This window comes from Leptodactylus fuscus, chromosome 1, assembly GCF_031893055.1.
Source record: "Leptodactylus fuscus isolate aLepFus1 chromosome 1, aLepFus1.hap2, whole genome shotgun sequence".
Taxonomy (NCBI): Eukaryota; Metazoa; Chordata; class Amphibia; order Anura; family Leptodactylidae; genus Leptodactylus; species Leptodactylus fuscus.
The window spans coordinates 4,759,044-4,781,596 of record NC_134265.1 but is presented as its reverse complement, the minus strand read 5'-3'; the positions used below and the strand labels follow the sequence as shown (position 1 = coordinate 4,781,596).

Here is a 22,553-nt window from a genome sequence, read left to right as displayed (position 1 = left end):
AACAGTCGCAGCACTCAAAACAGCATATGGTTAAACCCGAAAATCGGTGGCAGCAGCTTCCCCCTTCACGTCAACTGGTAGGAAGTCGAGTTTTTACCCCACTCATGATCGAGGGAGTAACTTGGAGACCTTCTACTCCCTTGTGGCAGCTGATTTTTTTAAAAGATTTTTACTAATAGTGACTTTGCCCCTAAAAAATGTAATCTAAGCAAATCTGACATTAAGGCCATTAAGACCCTCACTAATACTACAAATATAGTCGTACGTAACGCAGACAAAGGCGGAGGAATTGTGGTTCAAAATAGAACTGACTATATGGAGGAAGCCCTTAAAATTCTGTCAGATACAAGCTATTACTCTGTGGTACCCACTAACCCATCACACCAACACCTTCTGGAGCATAATCGACTCATACAGGCGGCTTTTCAAGATGGCATTCTAAATAAAAAAAGAGAAGATGTTTCTGACTATGACTAACCCATCCATTGCGCTATTCTGCCATATCCCTAAACTTCACAAGGATCCACTAAAACCACCCGGTAGACCAATGATCTCCGGTGTTCATTCCTTGACCAGAAATTTATCAGAATACAGAGATACTCTGTTACAGAAATACGTACATATGCTCCCGACATATCTAAGGGATCCGGCAGACGTCATTAATTTATTTATTTAATTGCCCATTTAATTTTATTTATTGCCCATCGAATGGAAGAATAGCTATCGGGGGACGACATTGGATGAAAGCGCCCTCTATAGTAACATCCAACATATTCAGGGAGTGCAGCAGGTAAACCGATATTAGACCAAGACCCTTCTATACCCACAAAACAAAAAGATTTCCTACTGAGGGAAATACAATTTATCCTAGAACATAACATCAATTCGAAAATTTACCTTCAAACCCGAGGCACAGCAATGGGTACACGGTTTATGGCGGCATACGCAAATCTCTGTGTGGGTACCTTTGAGCAGAATTACATGTTAAGTCATCGTGAATGGAGATCCCGAATTATTCATTTCAAAAGGTATATAGATGACCTATTGTTTATCAGGGACGGGGTGAATCCTCTTTTTTTGTCTCTTAGCGAGTATTTGAATCAAAAACAATATGGGTAGACAGCTTACGGGCAAATCCTCACAGGGTCAGATTGAATTTCTGGATCACATTCTAACAAAAACTCATTTTAAGACTGTAGACTGCAACAGCTTTTTGGATTTCACAAGTCTCCGTTATTCAAAATGGAAGTTGAACGTTCCGGATGGTCAATCTCGACGAATTAGAAGGAACTGCACACGTAATCGTGATTATAATATACAAAGTAAGACGTTAGGTCGTAGATTCCAGGAGAAACATTATCCAAAAGATCTCATCAAAGCTGCACGTCATCGAGCTAGTTTACTATCCCATAATGACTGTCCGAAACCTGGTCAGAGGGGTATGGACGATAAGCATCAATTTAATTTTGTTACTTCTTTTAACCCCTTCCCGCCACAGGCATATTTCAATTTAAATTTTTCGTTCCTTCCAAACCCCATAACTTTTTTTATTTTTCCGCTCTCATAGCCGTAAGACGTCTTAATGTTTGCGGGAAAATTTTTTCTTCATGATGCTGCCATTAATTATTCTGGACTATGTAGTGGGAAGGTGGAAAAAAAATCAGAATGGGGAAGATTTGAAGAAAAAATGCATTTGCGCGACTTTCTTACGGGCTTCGGTTTTACGGCGTTCACTGTGCAGCCAAAATTACCTGTTCCCTGTATTCTATGTTTCGGTACGATTCTGGGGATACCAAATTTATGTGGTTCTATTTATATTTTAACCCCTTAACAAAAATCCAGAACTGTGTTAAAAAAATTTTTTTCTAAAAGTCTCCATCTTCTGACACCCGGAACTTTTTTATAGTTCCGTATACGGGGATGTATGGGGCATCTTTTTTTGCAGAGTGCGGGTGTTTAGTTCTACCAATTTGGGGAATTGCTATTGCTTTGATCACTTTTTATTCAAATTTTTATCATAGGCAGAACAGTGAAAAAAAAGGCGATTTGGCACTTTTGACTTTTTTCCCCGCTACGTTTACTGTTTTATAGATTTGTAGAGCAGGCATTTTAGAACACAGGGAGACCTTATGTGTAGATGCTTCACAGTATTTAACTACTTTTATATGTGTTCTAGGGAAAGGGGGTTGATTTTAACTTTTAATATTTTTAAAACTTTTTTTTTTTTTTGCATTTATTAGACTCCTAAGGGCGTCTTGAACCCCAGGGGGTCTGATCACTAATGCATTGAAAAAAACCGGCTCTTGTATTGCAGGCTACATAGCATAGCCTGCAATAGAATGACAGGCCAGGGAGCCTTTACAAGGCTCCCGGCTGTCATAGCAAAGTGACACTGGTGGCGTCCATTTTCTAAGCAAAATGTTACCACCTAAACCTAACATCACCCATAGGAGAGCCATGAAAAACATTATAGCTCCAAGTAGATTAAGGACTGCCCCTAAGAGCCTGGGACTTCCATCAATGAGATTATTGAAGGGGAGCTTCAGGTGCGAAGTCTACCTATTATTTATTATATATTATTTAATAATTATTCTAATATCTGGTTCGAACAAGGAACGTTGCTTTCCATACAATGAATGTTTATTGTATATCAGGATTGTATATCAGTTTCTGTGCTTATGAATTATGTCCTACACATTTTTACGTAAATTTCAATGAGTTGTATATTGTCTTATATTTTTAATTTTAGTGATTAATTTGCACTTGATAAAGGGCATATAGCCCGAAACGCGAGGTGCTTGCTAATAAAGTGTTGAAGAGATACAGTTTTACGGCTCCGGCCATTTTTGTGCGCACTTCACCCGAATCACTCCCACCACTTTCTTCCTACACCTTGTCGGTCCATCCGTACTTTTACAGACTACAGCCAGGCTTCAGACCCCATCACTCCACTGGAACTACCCTAACAAAAGTCACTGATGACCTTCTAACCACCAAAACCAAGCGCCATTACTCTGTCCTCCTCCTCCTTGACCTCTCCTCTGACCTACAATTTGTATACATCTTCCGGACTGACCGAGCTTTGTGTGAAGTTACGCACTTGAGAAAGGGCAGGTGTGCTCGAAACGCGGCAATTTTTTAGCGTTGTGCATCATTGTCTTATTCAATAAAATCCTGTTGTGACCTGAGAGCGCCGTCTTTCCATTTAATTGAAAACGCTATCTTCCCCGGCCTTGGCCGGTGTCCATCAGACGTGCTGCCTCCTCCACTTGACGGTAAACCCCAAATGTAGTTGTGAGCGATTGTCACAACCTCATCAGGTGAGAGGCCATTTGGTCCTTTTAAATTATATCTTCTGGTTATTTCCACCAAAATTTATCAGACATTCTACACTATATAGTGTGCTCGGTGTCTCTTTTGTTTTTTATTCTCCTCTGCCTTTGACAGAGTTGACCACTCCCTCCTGTTAGAAATTCTCTCATCCCTTGGTATCTCGGACCTGGACCTTTCCTGGATCTCCTCATACCTCACCGACCGCACATTCAGTGTCTCCCACTCGCACACCACCTCCTCACCACGCCCTCTCTTTGTAGGTGTCCCCCAAGGCTCCGTCCTAGGACCCCTCCTGTTCTCCATCTACACCCTTGGCCTGGGCCAACTCATAGAATCTCATGGTTTCCAGTACCATTGCTATGCCGATGACACCCAAATATACATCTCTGGACCAGACATTACTTCCCTGCTGGCCAGAGTTCCAGATTGTTTAGCGGCCGTAGCCTCCTTCCTCTCCTCCCGCTTTCTCAAACTCAACATGGAGAAAGCAGAGTTTATCATCTTCAGCCCATCCTGTATGGCCCCACCACCTGACCCATCTATCAAAGTTAATGGAACCACATTTACCCCTGTCCCACAGGTCCATTGCCTTGGGATAACCCTGGATTCTGACCTATCTTTCATGCCGCAAGTTCAAACCCTCAACACCTCGAACTCAAGAACATCCATCGAATCTGCTCCTTCCTCACCCCAGAAACTGCAAAGATGCTCGTCCAGGCCCTCATAATCTCCTCAATCTCAAACCCAAAGCAATCTCAATACTAGATAAAAAACAAAGATACCCGCAAAAACTCAAAGCACCAACTAAGTATCAATGTATAAATAACACAAAAAATTCTTTTGATTTTAAATCTAAATTTATTGTTACAAAAAAAAATTTAATTGTAAAAAATATTGGTATCAGGAAAACACAAACACATAAAAACATTTAAAAACACCAGATGTCAAACAAGCGTGGAGGTCGCACTGGACTGAGCAGCTCCAGCAGGTGTATAATCTGCTAGTGGTGTAGGGGATGAAAACAGCCACAATAAATGTGTGTATAGAGAGGCCCAGTATTTTGTATATATAAATGTAAATAGGCTCCTATTGCCCACAATATCACAAGATCAGGGCACTAAATTGAATAGTATCTGTAGCATTGCAAAGATCTTCCCCACTATATAGTAAGAGCATATAAGGTAACAGAACCAATGTAAAGTTACACACACATTCCAGTATTACATGAGCCAACCTACACAGGACAAAAGATGTGAAGCATATACATAAACCACTGCTCACCAGCTGCGACCTCCACTCTGAGCCTCGATGGACCGTTTCGCCCCTGCTTCTTCAGGGGCTGCAGAATGGAGGCAGGAGGGGAAGCTTTTATAGGGTACACAATAGTAATTAATGGCGCCATTAATTCATTCAGGTGCGGCTCCCGCATCACAATGGTGCGAGAGCATCACATGACAATGCTTGAGCTAATCAAAACAGTAGGAGTGTCCAAAGGAGACACACATACAGCGTGTATAGAAGGGAAAACCACAGTCACCGCACATATAAACCAAGAGCAATATCTTATATACGCTTGTGTATAGCCACCAGAGAGAAAAAAAAAAAAAAAAGTGAACTATAGATGATGTTGATATACACAAAAGGTTTTCAAAAAGATATGAACTATTGTTACAGTACTACATATAAGATAAAAAGAGGTAACCCAGCAAAGTTTTTTTCAAGATCAATATGATAAAGGTGCAAGAAAAAATGTGAAAAGTCAAGTGAAATATGCACTCGAATAAAACAAATGTGAAAACGTGAATTGAAGAACAATACCGACTGGACAATTCCTCAGGGCTAAACGTATCTGTGACTTACCTGACAAATTTGAAGAAGAATCCAACCTTCTGCGACAACGATTTTTGGCTCGGGGCTATCAACCCAGTGATATCGAAAGGGGATATAACCGAGCAGTGGAGGAACCTAGGAGTAATCTCCTCAACTTCAAAAAACGGCCACGAGCAGGAAATCAGATACGGTTTATTACCAACTACAATAGCAGGTGGAAAGATCTACGTAATGCTATGTCCAGATTTTGGCCGATTCTAAAACAGGACAAGAGACTTGAAAAGATCTTGCCATCAGAACCCCTAATGGTGGCTAAACGTAGCAAAACCCTAGGGTATCACCTTGTCCGAAGCCACTACGTCCCTCCACCATCAAGATTTATCTTTTCTAGCAAAGGTCCAAAATGGGGCTCCTCTGAGTGTGGTCACTGTACAGCATGCAAATTTATGATAAGAACAGACTCCTTTCAGGACTCACAAGGATCTCGCCAATATAAGATAGTACACAGTATGAATTGCCGCAGTGAGGGTGTTGTATACCATCTGACGTGCCCCTGCGGACAAATCTATATTGGTATGACCACACGCCAATTACGTGTACGAATATTGGAACATATCCATGACATCAGGAGGGCTCAGGATCCAAATGATGTATCTTTGCAACTGAACATAAAACCTGTTGCAAAACATTTCCGCGACCACCACATGGGGGATGTCCGCATACAGGTAAGGGCGATTGACAAAGTACATTTGGGTGTACGTGGGGGGGGACATTAAGAAGAGGTTGTTACAATTGGAAACGAAGTGGATAACAATGTTGCAAACTGTATCACCTAAGGGATTAAATGATAAGGTGGGCTTTGGATGCTTCCTTTAATATAGGTTATTCATTCTCTGGCTTTTATTGTTTTTGAATGATTTATGTGATGTTTTGTATCGTACCTTTTGGGGAGGGGGGCCTTTTATTTGGGGTCTGTTTGGAGTTTATTTTGACGCAGTAGAGTGTACATATTATGTTTTTTCTCATGTAAATAAATAAAACATTCTTTTCAGTGTTTTTGCCATGAGACGGAAGGGATCACATATGTGGAGAGTTGCAGCCATCGTTCTCTACCATCGGAGCCTTCTACGTATGGACTCCATATTTGTAGATTTGTAATAAAAAGAACAATTTTTTTTTTTTTTTCAAAAAAATTTTTTTCAAAAATTTTTTTTTTTTTTTAAATATTTTGTTTTTAACTGAGACAGACATACTTTTTATTTTTTGAACACTTTCACTATTTATTATATTGTCACTTATTTGATTCACTTTATTGCCATCGTCTTATTAAATTTTATTGGCATCTTCAATTCACGTTTTCACATTTGTTTTATTCGAGTGCATATTTCACTTGACTTTTCACATTTTTTCTTGCACCTTTATCATATTGATCTTGAAAAAAACCTTGCTGGGTTACCTCTTTTTTTTTTGTTTTATCTTATATGTAGTACTGTAACAATAGTTCATATCTTTTTGAAAACCTTTTGTGTATATCAACATCATCCATAGTTCACTTTTTCTCTCTGGTGGCTATACACAGGCGTATATAAGACATTGCTCTCGGTTTATATGTGCGGTGACTGTGGTTTTCCCTTCTATACACGCTGTATGTGTGTCTCCTTTGGACACTCCTACTGTTTTGATTAGCTCAAGCATTGTCATGTGATGCTCTCGCACCATTGTGATGCGGGAGCTGCACCTGAATGAATTAATGGCGCCATTAATTACTATTGTGTACCCTATAAAAGCTTCCCCTCCTGCCTCCACTCTGTAGCCCCCCTGAAGAAGCAGGGGCGAAACGGTCTGTCGGGGCTCAGAGTGGAGGTCGCAGCTGGTGAGCAGTGGTTTATGTATATGCTTCACATTTTGTCCTATGTAGGCTGGCTCATGTAATACTGGCATGTGTGTGTAACTTTACATTGGTTCTGTTACCTTATATGCTCTTACTATATAGTGGGGATGATCTTTGCAATGCTACAGATACTATTCAATTTAGTGCCCTGATCTTGTGATATTGTGGGCAATAGGAGCCTATTTACATTTATATATACAAAATACTGGGCCTCTCTATACACACATTTATTGTGGCTGTTTTCATCCCCTACACCACTAGCAGATTATACACCTGCTGGAGCTGCTCAGTCCAGTGCGACCTCCACGCTTGTTGTTTGACATCTGGTGTTTTTAAATGTTTTTATGTGTTTGTGTTTTCCTGATACCAATATTTTTTACAATTAAGAAATTTTTTGTAACAATAAATTTAGATTTAAAATCAAAAGAATTTTTTGTGTTATTTATACATTGATACTTAGTTGGTGCTCCTCATAATCTCCTGCCTTCTCCATGGCCTCTCAGCAAACACTCTCGCCTCCCTCCAGTCCACCTTAAACTACGCTTCTCACTTCATTCACCTCACCTCACATTCTTCATCGGCTGCTCCCCTTTGCCAATCCATTCACTTGCTACGCGTTGCCCAGCAAATAGAATTCGTTACTAACGCTGACATACAAAGCCATCCACAACCTGTCCCCTCCATATATCTCTGACCTTATCCACACCTGTCCTCTCCATATATCTCTGACCTCATCCTCACCTGTCCCCTCCATATATCTCTGACCTCATCCTCACCTGTCCTCTCCATATATCTCTGACCTCATCCACACCTGTCCCCTCCATATATCTCTGACCTTATCCACACCTGTCCTCTCCATATATCTCTGACCTCATCCTCACCTGTCCCCTCCATATATCTCTGACCTCATCCTCACCTGTCCTCTCCATATATCTCTGACCTCATCCTCACCTGTCCTCTCCATATATCTCTGACCTCATCCTCACCTGTCCCCTCCATATATCTCTGACCTCATCCTCACCTGTCCCCTCCATATATCTCTGACCTCATCCTCACCTGTCCTCTCCATATATCTCTGACCTCATCCACACCTGTCCCCTCCATATATCTCTGACCTCATCCTCACCTGTCCTCTCCATATATCTCTGACCTCATCCTCACCTGTCCTCTCCATATATCTCTGACCTCATCCTCACCTGTCCCCTCCATATATCTCTGACCTCATCCACACCTGTCCCCTCCATATATCTCTGACCTCATCCTCACCTGTCCTCTCCATATATCTCTGACCTCATCCACACCTGTCCCCTCCATATATCTCTGACTTCACATGTCCTCTCCATATATCTCTGACCTCATCCACACCTGTCCCCTCCGTATATCTCTGACCCCACCTGTCCCCTCCATATATCTCTGACTTCACATGTCCTCTCCATATATCTCTGACCTCATCCTCACCTGTCCCCTCCATATATCTCTGACCTCATCCACACCTGTCCTCTCCATATATCTCTGACTTCACATGTCCTCTCCATATATCTCTGACCTCATCCTCACCTGTCCTCTCCATATATCTCTGACCTCATCCTCACCTGTCCCCTCCATATATCTCTGACCTCATCCACACCTGTCCCCTCCATATATCTCTGACCTCATCCTCACCTGTCCTCTCCATATATCTCTGACCTCATCCACACCTGTCCCCTCCATATATCTCTGACTTCACATGTCCTCTCCATATATCTCTGACCTCATCCACACCTGTCCCCTCCATATATCTCTGACCTCATCCACACCTGTCCCCTCCATATATCTCTGACCTCATCCACACCTGTCCCCTCCATATATCTCTGACCTCATCCACACCTGTCCCCTCCATATATCTCTGACCTCATCCTCACCTGTCCTCTCTATATATCTCTGACCTCATCCACACCTGTCCCCTCCATATATCTCTGACCTCATCCATACCTGTCCCCTCCATATATCTCTGACCTCATCCTCACCTGTCCTCTCTCTATATATCTCTGACCTTATCCACACCTGTCCTCTCCATATATCTCTGACCTCATCCTCACCTGTCCTCTCCATATATCTGACCTCATCCTCACCTGTCCTCTCCATATATCTCTGACCTCATCCTCACCTGTCCTCTCCATATATCTCTGACCTCATCCACACCTGTCCTCTCCATATATATCTGACCTCATCCACACCTGTCCCCTCCATATATCTCTGACCTCACCTGTCCCCTCCATATATCTCTGACCTCATCCTCACCTGTCCCCTCCATATATCTCTGACCTCATCCTCACCTGTCCCCTCCATATATCTCTGACCTCATCCACACCTGTCCCCTCCATATATCTCTGACCTTATCCACACCTGTCCTCTCCATATATCTCTGACCTCATCCTCACCTGTCCTCTCCATATATCTCTGACCTCATCCTCACCTGTCCTCTCCATATATCTCTGACCTCATCCTCACCTGTCCTCTCCATATATCTCTGACCTCATCCACACCTGTCCTCTCCATATATCTCTGACCTCATCCACACCTGTCCTCTCCATATATCTCTGACCTCATCCACACCTGTCCTCTCCATATATCTCTGACCTCATCCACACCTGTCCTCTCCATATATCTCTGACCTCATCCACACCTGTCCTCTCCATATATCTCTGACCTCATCCACACCTGTCCTCTCCATATATCTCTGACCTCATCCTCACCTGTCCTCTCCATATATCTCTGACCTCATCCACACCTGTCCTCTCCATATATCTCTGACCTCATCCACACCTGTCCTCTCCATATATCTCTGACCTCACATGTCCTCTCCATATATCTCTGACCTCATCCACACCTGTCCCCTCCATATATATATATATATATATATATATATATATATATATATATATATATTTTATATATATATGACCTCATCTCCCGCTACCTGCCCACACGTAACCTCAGATCCTCCAATGACCTCCTACTCCGCTCTGCTCTCATCCACTCCTCACACAACCGTCTCCGAGATTTCTCCAGAGTATGGGGGATGCACGGGAACTCCTTACCAAGACACATAAGACTGAGCCCCACAATCACAAGAAGGCCCTGAAGACTCCCCTATTCAGGAAGGCCTACAACCTCCAATAACACTATCACCGCACCGCCATCTGTACAGTCTCTCCACTCACCTTCTTTCTCTATCCCTCTCCCTCATAGATTGTAAGCCCTCGCGGGCAGGGCCCTCTACCCCACTGTGCCAGGCGAACACTGTTGGGATCAGATTTGTTTGTATATTTTGTGTACTGTATGTAACCCCCAAAGCACCATGGGATTAATATAATAATGTACAGCACCATGGGATTAATATAATAATGTACAGAGCACCATGAGATTAATATAATAATGTACAGCACCATGGGATTAATATAATAATGTACAGCACCATGGGATTAATATAATAATGTACAGAGCACCATGGGATTAATATAATAATGTACAGAGCACCATGGGAATTGATATAATAATGTACAGAGCACCATGGTATTAATATAATAATGTACAGAGCACCATGGGATTAATATAATAATGTACAGCACCATGGGAATAATATAATGTACAGAGCACCATGGGATTAATATAATAATGTACAGAGCACCATGGGATTAATATAATAATGTACAGAGCACCATGGTATTAATATAATAATGTACAGAGCACCATGGGATTAATATAATAATGTACAGAGCACCATGGTATTAATATAATAATGTACAGAGCACCATGGGATTAATATAATAATGTACAGAACACCATGGGATTAATATAATAATGTACAGAGCACCATGGGATTAATATAATAACGTACAGCACCATGGGAATAATATAATAACGTACAGAGCACCAGGGGATTAATATAATAATGTACAGCACCATGGGATTAATATAATAATGTACAGCACCATGGGATTACTATAATAATGTACAGCACCATGGGATTAATATAATAATGTACAGCACCATGGGATTAATATAATAATGTACAGCACCATGGGAATAATATATTGTACAGAGCACCATGGGATTAATATAATAATGTACAGAGCACCATGGGATTAATATAATAATGTACAGAGCACCATGGGATTAATATAATAATGTACAGAGCACCATGGGATTAATATAATAATGTACAGAGCACCATGGGATTAATATAATAATGTACAACACCATGGGATTAATATAATAATGTACAACACCATGGGAATAATATAATGTACAGAGCACCATGGGATTAATATAATAATGTACAGCACCATGGGAATAATATAATAATGTACAGAGCACCATGGGATTAATATAATAATGTACAGAGCACCATGGGATTAATATAATAATGTACAGAGCACCATGGGATTAATATAATAATGTACAACACCATGGGATTAATATAATAATGTACAGAGCACCATGGGATTAATATAATAATGTACAGCACCATGGAAATAATATAATAATGTACAGAGCACCATGGGATTAATATAATAATGTACAGAGCACCATGGGATTAATATAATAATGTACAGAGCACCATGGGATTAATATAATAATGTACAGAGCACCATGGGATTAATATAATAATGTACAGCACCATGGGATTAATATAATAATGTACAGCACCATGGGATTAATATAATAATGTACAGAGCACCATGGGATTATTGGTGCTATACAACTTAATAATAATTAATTAATATAATAATTGCTAAGAGAGCAGAAGAGAAGTTCAGACAAGATGGCCGTCCTCATAATCAAGAAATTACAATCTGTTTGTAGATTATAAGAAAGTCAAAGATTTTACTTTGTGGTTTTAATAAATACATTTTTTTAAAAATTGTGGACATATTCCTTATACACAGCAGAGAACTCACACAGGACAGGAGACATTTAACTTTTTTTTTTTTTCTAACTCATTTTAATGATAATTGGTACGAGAATTAAATACAATATTAGACTATATTCACACCTGCATTTTTGTGACAGTTTTTGATGCAGGGGTTGTTTTGTTTTTTTGGCTTTTGGGTCGGAAGCATGTTTATGATATGCTTTATTAACCTATCTAACCTCCTTTTAATAGAAAACAGGCTGTAAAGTTCCCATTCACAATGATCTACCTAAGCATTGCCAGGGAGACTCTATCCGTACGCCCGTACTCAATGCACCATTTAACCCCAACCCCTTCCCCAAGGGGTTTTCTCCCTCGTGTTCTCTCAACATAGATATATGGACGATATGAACATGGATAACGGCTACGGTAAATTTCAATGGGGAGCACACGTATGCCGGCTCCCATTCAAGTCAATGGGAGCTGCTTTTTACGCGCTCATTCTGAACGTGTTTTTACATTCAGAATGAGCGCAGCGTAACGTGTGAAGGCTCCCTTAAAGGGATTCTACCATTAAAACTTTTTTTTTGTGGATAAGACGTCGAAATAGCCTTTAGAAGGCTATTCGTTTCTTACCTTTAGATGTGGTCTCTGCCGCGCCGTTCTTCAGAAATACCGGTATGCAAATGAGTTCTGTCGCAGGGATGGGGACGGGCCCCAGCACTGAAACAGCGATGAGGGCGTCCTCACCGCTGCCAGAGAAGTGTCTCCAAGCGCCACCTCCTTCTTCGTCCGCCGCGTCATGTTCAATGTCTTCCGGCGCAGGCTCATAACTTCTAGCAGAGCAGAGCTGACTGCGCAGGCGCACAGGCCACGGTAAAATGGCCACTAACTATACTGTGCAAGCGGCTATTTTCCCGTGACCTGGGCACCTGCGCAGTCTGCTCTGCTAGAAGTTAGAAGAACTGATTTGCATACCGGTAAAAACCGGCGCGGCGGAGACCACGTCTAAAGGTAAGAGACGAATAGCCTTTCTAAAGGCTATTCCAACGTCTTATCCACACACAAAAAAAATGTTTTAATGGTAGAATCCCTTTAAGGTTATCAGGCAGTCCTTTGCTGGATCACTACTGAGGCCTGTGTGTAATGTTCAAAAGTTAAAAACAACAATAATATGATAATAATGATAACATACATAAGTGTGGTATGGCTGTAATTGTAACAACCCTTAGAGTACAGGTAACCGGGCCCTATGGCTACACGGTGGACAAAAACCAAAGTGGCACAAATGCAGTTTTTCTCTAATTCATCTCCATTTAGAATTTTTTTAAGCTTTGCATTCTATGGAATATCAAAAGATACCGTATATGTATAAATTATAATTTGACCATCTAAAATTAAGTACAAAGGAAAAAAAGAAAAAAGTTCCGCAACTCTCCGATGTTCTCTTTATCTTAAAATATAATTTTTATTTCATCCGTAAATAAAAAAAAAAACATACAAAAAGAAAGAAAAAAGAAGAAATATAAAAAAACGCCTACGCGTTTCAGAATCTAATGTTCCTTAGTCATGACTGTTTGACGCCATGACTAAGGAACATTAGATTCTGAAACGCGTAGGCGTTTTTTTTATATTTCTTCTTTTTTCTTTCTTTGTATGTTTTTTTTTTTTTTTTTTTTTTTTATTTACGGATGAAATAAAAATTATGTTTTAAGATAAAGAGAACATCGGAGAGTTGCAGAACTTTTTTCTTTTTTTCCTTTGTACGTGTTGCAGCCCTGAGAGTCCGAGGGAGTAAGTTCGTGCACCCCGAAGAGTTCCACAGCATACATGGTGAGCTCCAAAAACCGTTATACTTACTTGTATCTAAAATTAAGCTCCATGAACAGACAAAATAAAGATAGGGGAAAGAGGGGAAGAAAAACCAAATCCACAAAAATTTAAAATTGCTCTATCCTTAAGGGGTTAATGGTAAACATGCCCAATTCTTACTCATCTGCTTGTATCACACGACTGTATAAATGTCTGCTTCTTGATGTGAGTTTTCTGATGTTTAAGAAGATTCGATCTACGACTTAAGCATTTCCCACATTCCACACATGTATATACTGTTCCTGTGTGAATTCTCCGATGTGCGATGAGAGAGGACTTGTGGTTAAAACACTTCATACATACAGGACATATAAATGGCTTCTCCCCCGTGTGAATGTTCTGATGTTCTATAAAGTTCACCTTCCTTGTAAAACATTTTCCACATTCTGGGCAAGAAAACGGCTTCTCCCCCGTGTGAATTTGCTGATGAGCAACCAGATGTGTTTTTTGAGTAAAACTTTTCCCACATTCTGAACATGAATATGGCTTCTCCCCTGTGTGATGTCTTTGATGAATCCAAAGATGTGCTTTTTGTTTAAAGGATTTCCCACATTCTGGACATGAATATGGCTTCTCTCCCGTGTGAGTTCTCTGATGTCTATCAAGTTGTAATTTACTCATAAAACCTTTCCCACATTCTGAACATGAATAGGGCGCCTCTCCTGTGTGAATTTTTTGATGGTAATAAATACTTGATTTGCGAGTAAAACATTTGCCACATTCTGGACATGAAAATGGCTTCTCTCCTGTGTGAGTTCTGGGATTTACAACACCTTCCCTGTATGTTTTACTTTCCTTCACAGTCTGCGATGAATCAGAAGATTGGATGGATATAAGGGTAAGTTCACACGGAGTAAAATGGAGTGTAATTTGGAGCGTTTACGGAGCGTTTACGGAGCGTATACGGAGCGTATACGGAGCGTTTACGTAAACGCTCCGTAAACGCTCCGTATACGCTCCGTAAACGCTCCGTAAACGCTCCAAATTACACTCCATTTTACTCCGTGTGAACTCCCCCTAATAGGTTCAGAGGATAGATCTTTGCTGTCAAGGGCTGAGGGTATATCTGGGGTAATGACATGTTCTTCATATGGATCTTGTGTGATACCATGATCCTCTGCTTTATAATCTGTAGATATCAGATGTCCCTCTGAGCTCCTGCTATAGTAGTCTGTAAAAAATAAACATTTTTTCAATTTAAAACTTTTTTTTTATAGAAAATCTTATTATTTTACAATTTTTCAAAATGATATTGATCTTTAGAACATTTGTGTGTAATATTTCCATAGAGACATGTGCAGCCACTTTCAACCTGAAAGTGATGTCATGTTACACTCGGCTACGTCTGTATTATAAGGCATGCAGCGCCGTTCAATGGGTAACCAAGACATTGCTGGTAACGCAGATGACGATCTACAAGAAGCTCTCAGGGCACAGAAAGGGATCTGGACTCCATTGCAGGGACACCACCATGTCACTACTTCTTGGGGTGGTCCCGGTATTAGTGACACTATAATGAGCTTCATTGATAATGTAGTAAGCTCCATTTGCAAAGTGTAGTCACTGTCAGAAATTTGGCCGGCACAGGGTCATGTGACTAATATATGTAGAACAACAAGACAACGCTGGATTGTTGGGTGATGTATCGTTGTTTGCTGGCCCCACAACACAGTCAGGATTCTAAATCTCTGCGCTCCTTTCTCCTCCGAGGACTTATCGTTCCCTTGTATGGAAGAATCTACATGACGTGATTGGTCACACGGCCTTCACAGCTAGTCAGAGGTTTGGGACACAGGACAAGGACTCTAGTTCAGCCACCGATCACGGGCTGAGATATGTATTTTGACCTGACCCTGCCTTTGCTGTGGTGCCTGTGACTGAGTTGTTTCCAGGCTCTGTTCTCTCTGAGCTCGCTCCGGTTACCTTGTCCTGTGTATCTGCCGATCTCCTGGTCGTGACGTGTGTTATAACTCTGCTTTCTTCCAGCTATCCCCATATACTCCAGGTTTTGACCCCACTGCTTTCTCTGCCTGGTTTGCTCCTTAGCCTGCACGTGCACTTGTTTTCTGACACTTTGTCCCATACTGGTCCCCCTTGGCCAGGTTCATCCTGCCTCTTGGATTTCTTGCTGTGTGTTACTGGTGATAGCGCATGCCGTGTGTGGTTATTCCGGTAATCCCCTCATGCAGGATTCCCCAGTCCGGTTCTACTTCCTTGTGCTTTCCTCATTTTCATTCGGATGAATATTTTTTGCACTTTTTTAATATTTTTTTTCCCTTGATTCTTATGGATTTATTTTTATCTCATTCTTAGTTTTGCATGTTTTTTTTTTTTTCTTTTGTGTAATTTTTGGACAAATGTATAAAAAAACGGAAGAAAATCTTTTCTGTGCTACTGATTTTTTTTTCTAGTTTCCCCTCCCCATTATGGAGATTCTTGTGCAGGTAACATATAGCTGTGGTGTGGGCCTGGTGGTGCCACATAATAGACCTTTGCCGGGCATAGTCACCTAAATTTTTTTTTGCTGATTTTCACTGTTATTGGGTTAGTGCATTAGCCCCAGTGCACGCCCTGGTATAGACTGCACAGCTAATATGGGTTCTCTAGGACCCAGCAGCTCCTGCAGTTTCCAGCCCTGCAAATCACTTGACTGCTGGGCTGAGAGGAAACTGCATCATGGCGGCTTCTATAACCAAACCCAGAACTCAGTGAGTGATCAGGCATGTCTCTCTCTGGAATGTCAGCCGCCTCCTGCTCCTGCAGCCGATACCGTGTAGCCACTTATCTCTGCAGGACATGTAGCTATGTCATTGAGTAGCTAACTGCTGACTGAACGGATGTATCGGTATATAGCCAATGGACAGTCTCAGCGGACACAGAGCCTCCATTGTATCTACACTTTCCAGTGGCTTTTCCTGAAAAGCTGCAGTGCGTATATATATATATATATATATATATATATATATATATATATATATATATATATATGTATATACATATATATATATATATGTGTGTAACATCACTTCTGGATATAGATGACTTGTATTTACATTTCTCACCTGTTTCCCCTCGGCAGGCTCTATCTCTGACATTCAGTTTTCCCTGAGCTGGCGGCTGGAGACGAACTACTATGATGTCCCCCACACACTGCACATACTGAATACAAGAGATTCTACCTCCCAAATCTCTCTCTGCTTCTCCTCCTTCCCTCTTCATAGACTTCTATGGGCTGCTGTAACTGATCCCTCTTTGATATATAATACTATCAATAATTTATGCAGAATATATTGAAAGGAATATAGAATCAGTGACCCTTCTGTGTTTTATATAGTGGTGACCCCTCACCTGTAGGAATGTCCTCCTCACACTCCTCATCACCACTCACATAGGGCTCTTCCTTTATTGTTATAGCCACAACATTGTCCAGATCTTCATCCTGAAGCTGTGAAATAAATATTGTAATTCGGCAATGAAAAAAGAGCACAAGAACTTCACAGCCCGTCTACACATCATAGGGAATATCTCCATCTACCTGATCATCATCCTGTGGAAGAAGAGGACTGGGACATCTCTCCGGTGTTGTCCTCTTACTGGATCTACCTGTAGGAAACACAGACAGGGACTGAATTCATTCTGTACATACAAATAATGGAAGTCCATGTGTATATAGTCATGTCTATTACCTGCTGATGTGAGGGGCTGCTGGTGCTCCATCATCACCTCCTTGTACAGATCCTTGTGTCCTTCTAAATACTCCCACTCCTCCATGGAGAAATAGACAGCGACATCCTGACACCTTATAGGAACCTGACAACACAATGATACAGTCATCACCCCGACCCCTCCAGTTACTGTATAATGTCCCAGCATTCCCAGCAGTGTCACCTCTCCAGTCAGCAGCTCCAGCATCTTGTAGGTGAGTTCTAGGATCTTCTGTCCATTGATCTCCTCCTGTATCAGGGGGTGAGGTGGAGGCCCCGGGAATGGGCTCAGGGTTCCTCCATATCCATCATACACAGGAGCCTGACAGCGCCCACTAGAGGTCTTCTTCACTACTGTGTAATCCTGGTTATGGGGAGACACATTAATAAATCTCACTACATACATGTCCAGAGTCCATCACCTCTCCAGTCATATCATCTGTTATTACTATAGATAAGAATGATGTCATGATGACATCATCAGAATCTCTCACCTCTCCAGTAAGCTGGTAGATGATCTCTAGGGTGAGATTTAATAGACTTTCCGCCATCTTGTTCCTGTCTCTTTCCATTCTCTTCTATAGGAGACATCAACTGAGTGGATTCTATGTTGTAAGAACCTGCAGATAAAGAAGATGAGACAATGTAATGTAATAAACACAATTAATGGAGATAATAACATTTATAGTTTATCCATATGACGGGGTTTCAGGGCACGTTGTATACACAGGTTCTTCTCTCACGACCATTGTCCATGTGACTGGTTTGTGATATAATATAACAGGACATTTTCAGGTTTCTTTTCTTTATCACAGCTGAGAGCCCTGCGGTGTGACCGGGGAGCGGAGTGTCGGTGTCTTAGGCACCTCCCTGGGCCTGAAGAGACCCCAGAATATGATAACAATCTGAATCGCACCTGCAGACGGAATCAACAAATATTCACATAACAGATCTCTCGAGGTTCACCCGACATTGACATCTGTATCTGATCGTTGTCTATTCCTGGAGATCACAAGGTGTCAGACAAGTTGTCAGGTGATCGGTCAGATGTCATAGAGACGATTCTCTGCTGAATTCGATGACTTGGAGGGGAGACGACGGTTTATAGATCCGGTCAGTAGTCACCGAGAGCAGAGAAGAAATCCAGAGAATCCTCCGGGAATCGGCATCCGGAATCTTTTGTGTTGTTCTCTGATGGTCGCCCAGAACCTGCTCAGTGCACTGTATAATCCTGCCCGGACTGTGAGCGACCACCATATATATATATATATACCTCCTCCTGTACTGCAACCGTGGTTACAGGACCTGTGATGATGTCAATGAGTCACATGATCAGTTCCTGCTGTTATAGCTTCATAAACGCTAAATCATAGTGAGCTAAAGGACCTGTGATGTCATAGTCATGTGATCAGTCACCTGTGGGAGGAGTCAAAGAGTCATATATAGCAGAGCCATCTGTGTGTGTGTGTCGTGTATGTAGCGGAGCCGTCTGTGTGTGACGTGTATGTAACAGAGCTGTCTGTATGTGACGTGTATGTAGCAGAGCCGTCTGTGTGTGACGTGTATGTAGCAGAGCCGTCTGTGTGTGACATGTACTGTATGTAGTGGTGCCGTCTGTGTGTGACGTGTATGTAGTGGTGCCGTCTGTGTGTGACGTGTATGTAGCGGAGCTGTCTGTGTGTGACGTGTATGTAGTGGAGCCATCTGTGTGTGACGTGTATGTAGCGGAGTCGTCTGTGTGTGACATGTATGTGGAGGAGACGTCTGCGTGTGACATGTATGTACCAAAAAAGGATCAAACCTTCAGAACTTCCTTAACAACCTTAACGACACCTGCCGTACTATTACAATAGTTTTATACAGTAAACACTCAGTGCTAATGGCCAAAATGGCGCCTCAGTTAAAGCTGACCAAGGCGCCATTTTCCCGGCATCACGTTGCTATGACAGCCGGGAGTCTTGTGAAGGCTCTCCAACCTGTCATTCACTGGATTCTATTGCAGACTAATTGCAGTTACTGAAGTGTTTGCATCACATTAGTGATCAGACTCCCTGGGGTTCAAGACTTCTAGGGGGTCTAATGAATGGATAAAAAAATGTAATAATAAAAATTCACATCACCCCCCCGTCCCCCGAACACATATAAAAGTAGTTAAATACTGTGAAACACCTACATGTTAGGTCTCCCTGTGTCCAAAATCACCCGCTCTACAAATCTATATAATTCTATATATATCTAAATATTTTTCTCGTACAGTAAACGCCGTAGCAGGAAAAGTGTCAAACTGCCGTTTTTTTTCACAGTTTTGCCTCTGATAAAAATTTTAATAAAAGTGATCAAAGCAATAGCAATTCCCCAAAATGGTAAAACTAAAAAATACAGCCGGCCCCACAAAAAAAGACGCCCTATACATCCCCGTACACGTAAGTATAAAAAAGTTAAGGGTGTCAGAATATGGCGACTTTTAGAAAAAAAAAAATTTTGCCCAGTTTTGGATTTTTTTAAAGGGGTTAAAATGTTAAGGATTTTTTGGCAGTTGCTTGGCTTACGGGCTGTATACAGGGATGAGTCCCTGTTCTTCAGTTTCGAAAGTGTTCCAAGATGTTACCCATTGTTTTCTCTTTGGACTGGTCTTGATTCACAATTCACTAGACATGGCGCACTGGAAACGACACGTGATGCTCCGGGACTGGCATCCATCAACATTGTAAACAACCAGAAGCTGGTAACGGGCACCATGGCGCACTCGTCCTCTGCTGTAAGGCTGACTGGTCTGAGCAGTCCCTGCCTGTGTGCCTTGTTCCTCTCCTGTGGCCTACTCTCCAGGACAGGACCCTAAGGCATTTATGGAGCGGCTTAAACAGCAGTTACTGAAGTGTTTCAGGAGACAAAGGCTGCCCTAAAAAGGCCAGAAGATCTCCCTCAGCTCAGGGACCTGCACTAAGCTCCTCCAGCTCTGACTCACGAGGGGGAGAGTTTTATGTTTTCAACAAGGACAAACGTCATGTTTTGCTTAAAGCAGATAAAAACTCATGACCTCGGCCATAGATGTCATACCTTGGGTTAGCTCACATGAGAAGTCTTCAACAAGACATCCGAAAGTCATGGGACAAAAATTACAATCATTTAGACAGAATATTCAAAATCTCAGCATATACTCATAGAGGTCTTCTCTGGTGGCTCGCTCTTTGCACTCTTCTTCAGGGGAAATCCATAGTCCATAGCTCCCTTACCTCAGAAGATGCCTACAGATGCCTCCAAGGTTGGGATGTTTGTTTGGAGCACCTTTGGGTACAAGAGGAACAAGCACTCTCATCCTACCTCAGAGAATTACAGGTGGTTTTTCCATCCACTGGGGGGAAGGACTCAGATGTTTTCCCTCCTCTTCCACTAATTCCAAAGACAAAGCAAAAGTCATAGCAGTTCTTCCATTTTGGCTCCATCAGGCCTGGTTGTCACTAGCCTGGTTTCAATCGAGAGGGAGGTAATATCACGTCTCCTATCTCAGAACGGGGTGTTTCTCCGAAACCCGTAACCTCTACATCTAACAGCCTGACGACTGACTTGGAAAACTTAAGAGAATTGGGTTCCTGTCTGAGGCAATAAATATCATTCTAGAGCGCAAAAGGGACATTTACAAACCCTGGTGTTCCAAGTCCTCCTTACAGCCATCTACTATAGACTGGCTGCTTCAGTTTCTCCAAGAACCCAGCTCCTTTACGGGACCTGCAGTGGTCATTAATGCGCTGATGGAATCTCCATTTGAGCCTCTTCAAGAAGCTACAACAAAATTGTTGACCTACAAAGTTTTCTTCTTGGTCGCCGTAACATCGGCTGGTTTCATAAGCCCTATCTGAGAGTCCTGGAAGAATGTCAGAGCTCATTCCACTCAGTCCACATCCACATCATGGGATCCCCTTCTCCATTAGGGGGAGCCAGAGAGCCCATTTAGAGCAAAATTTGGAAAAGGTGTGATTTTTGGTGGCTAGCATCCTTTCCAGGGTATATGCTAAATTAACATGGTAGACCAGCTCATTCACAGTCAAACAAGGAGCAGCCCGCCATTGACGGGCAATCATGGATCTAGCTGCCAAGATAATCTGACCCAGGACAGTATATGAACCAGTTGGGAATGTACCAGACTCTAGGAAATAAAGCGCAAGGCTTGGTGATGGCGAAATAGTGAGGCCAACCACAGAGGACATGAAATGAAAAACAGCCACCCAGAAGGCCTGGACTGGGGGGCATTCCCACCACATATGGATGAGGGAGCCTACCTGCCCACATCCTCTCCAGCAAAACTTCGAATAGGTGGGATCTACATGCGCCAGTTGGTTAGGAGTTCTATACCAGTGGAGTAAGATCTTTTGTGCTGTCTCCCAATAGGCCCCTCGATACTCGCTTAACAAAACTGCTGGCATCATACCATTCCTGTAAAGAGATAGGTCTCGCAAGATCGGATTCCCATCTCATTAAACACTCGGGCTTGAACTGTCTGGATGGGATAGAGAGGAAACTGTATAACGATGAGGTGCCACCTTTTGTGGGGGCTAGCTGCCTCCACTGACGTAGGGCCACTTTAGGGAATATGAGCCTCGATACGTCATAAGTCTGGAAAAGATGCCGAATCTGTAAGTATTTAAAGAAGTCATTCTTTAAGAGATCAAATTCATCTCTCAACATAGAGAATGTTTTGAAATGGCCATCTGCATAGAGTTGGGCAATTTTATAAAGACCCTTAGATATCCATCCCCAAACCTCCAATTGCAGAATAAATGTAGTCAGATAGAGTAACGGGAGATTGATCAGAGGAGCTAGATCTTCCAAAGAGAAGCGTGACAGCAAATATCTCCATGCCCAAATAGAGGTTTGTACACTTAAAAAGGGGGTTGCCACAGTAGGTTCACCCCACATATTGAGGGGATGTCTATCCTTAGGGAGAGACCACCTTCTCAGGTGTGTGGAGACTTATACAGCTATAGTTGCTCCACTGCAAAGGAACATGGGAAGAATATGCAAATCTGTC

General features: G+C 42.0%; 3 protein-coding genes across 3 annotated transcripts in view; all 3 read right to left on the bottom strand.

Moving 5' to 3' along the window:
* Positions 1-22,553, bottom strand: part of LOC142192512 (uncharacterized) — a 207,719-nt gene that overhangs the window by 120,832 nt on the left and 64,334 nt on the right. The window lies entirely within an intron of this gene.
* On the bottom strand, positions 13,717-14,684 carry LOC142196829 (uncharacterized; the record flags this gene model as incomplete). Its single annotated transcript, XM_075266812.1, has 1 exon — positions 13,717-14,684. A coding segment is annotated over one exon (741 nt), but the record flags the coding sequence as incomplete, so codon positions are not given.
* LOC142196818 (uncharacterized) lies at positions 14,747-18,831 on the bottom strand. The gene is made up of 6 exons (XM_075266801.1): positions 18,444-18,831; positions 18,022-18,147; positions 17,510-17,891; positions 17,359-17,426; positions 17,172-17,268; positions 14,747-14,994 (listed from the first exon to the last, which is right to left on the bottom strand). The coding sequence occupies exons 2-6, from the start codon at positions 18,097-18,099 to the stop codon at positions 14,747-14,749; spliced, it is 873 nt and encodes a 290-aa protein (XP_075122902.1). The 5' UTR covers positions 18,100-18,147; positions 18,444-18,831.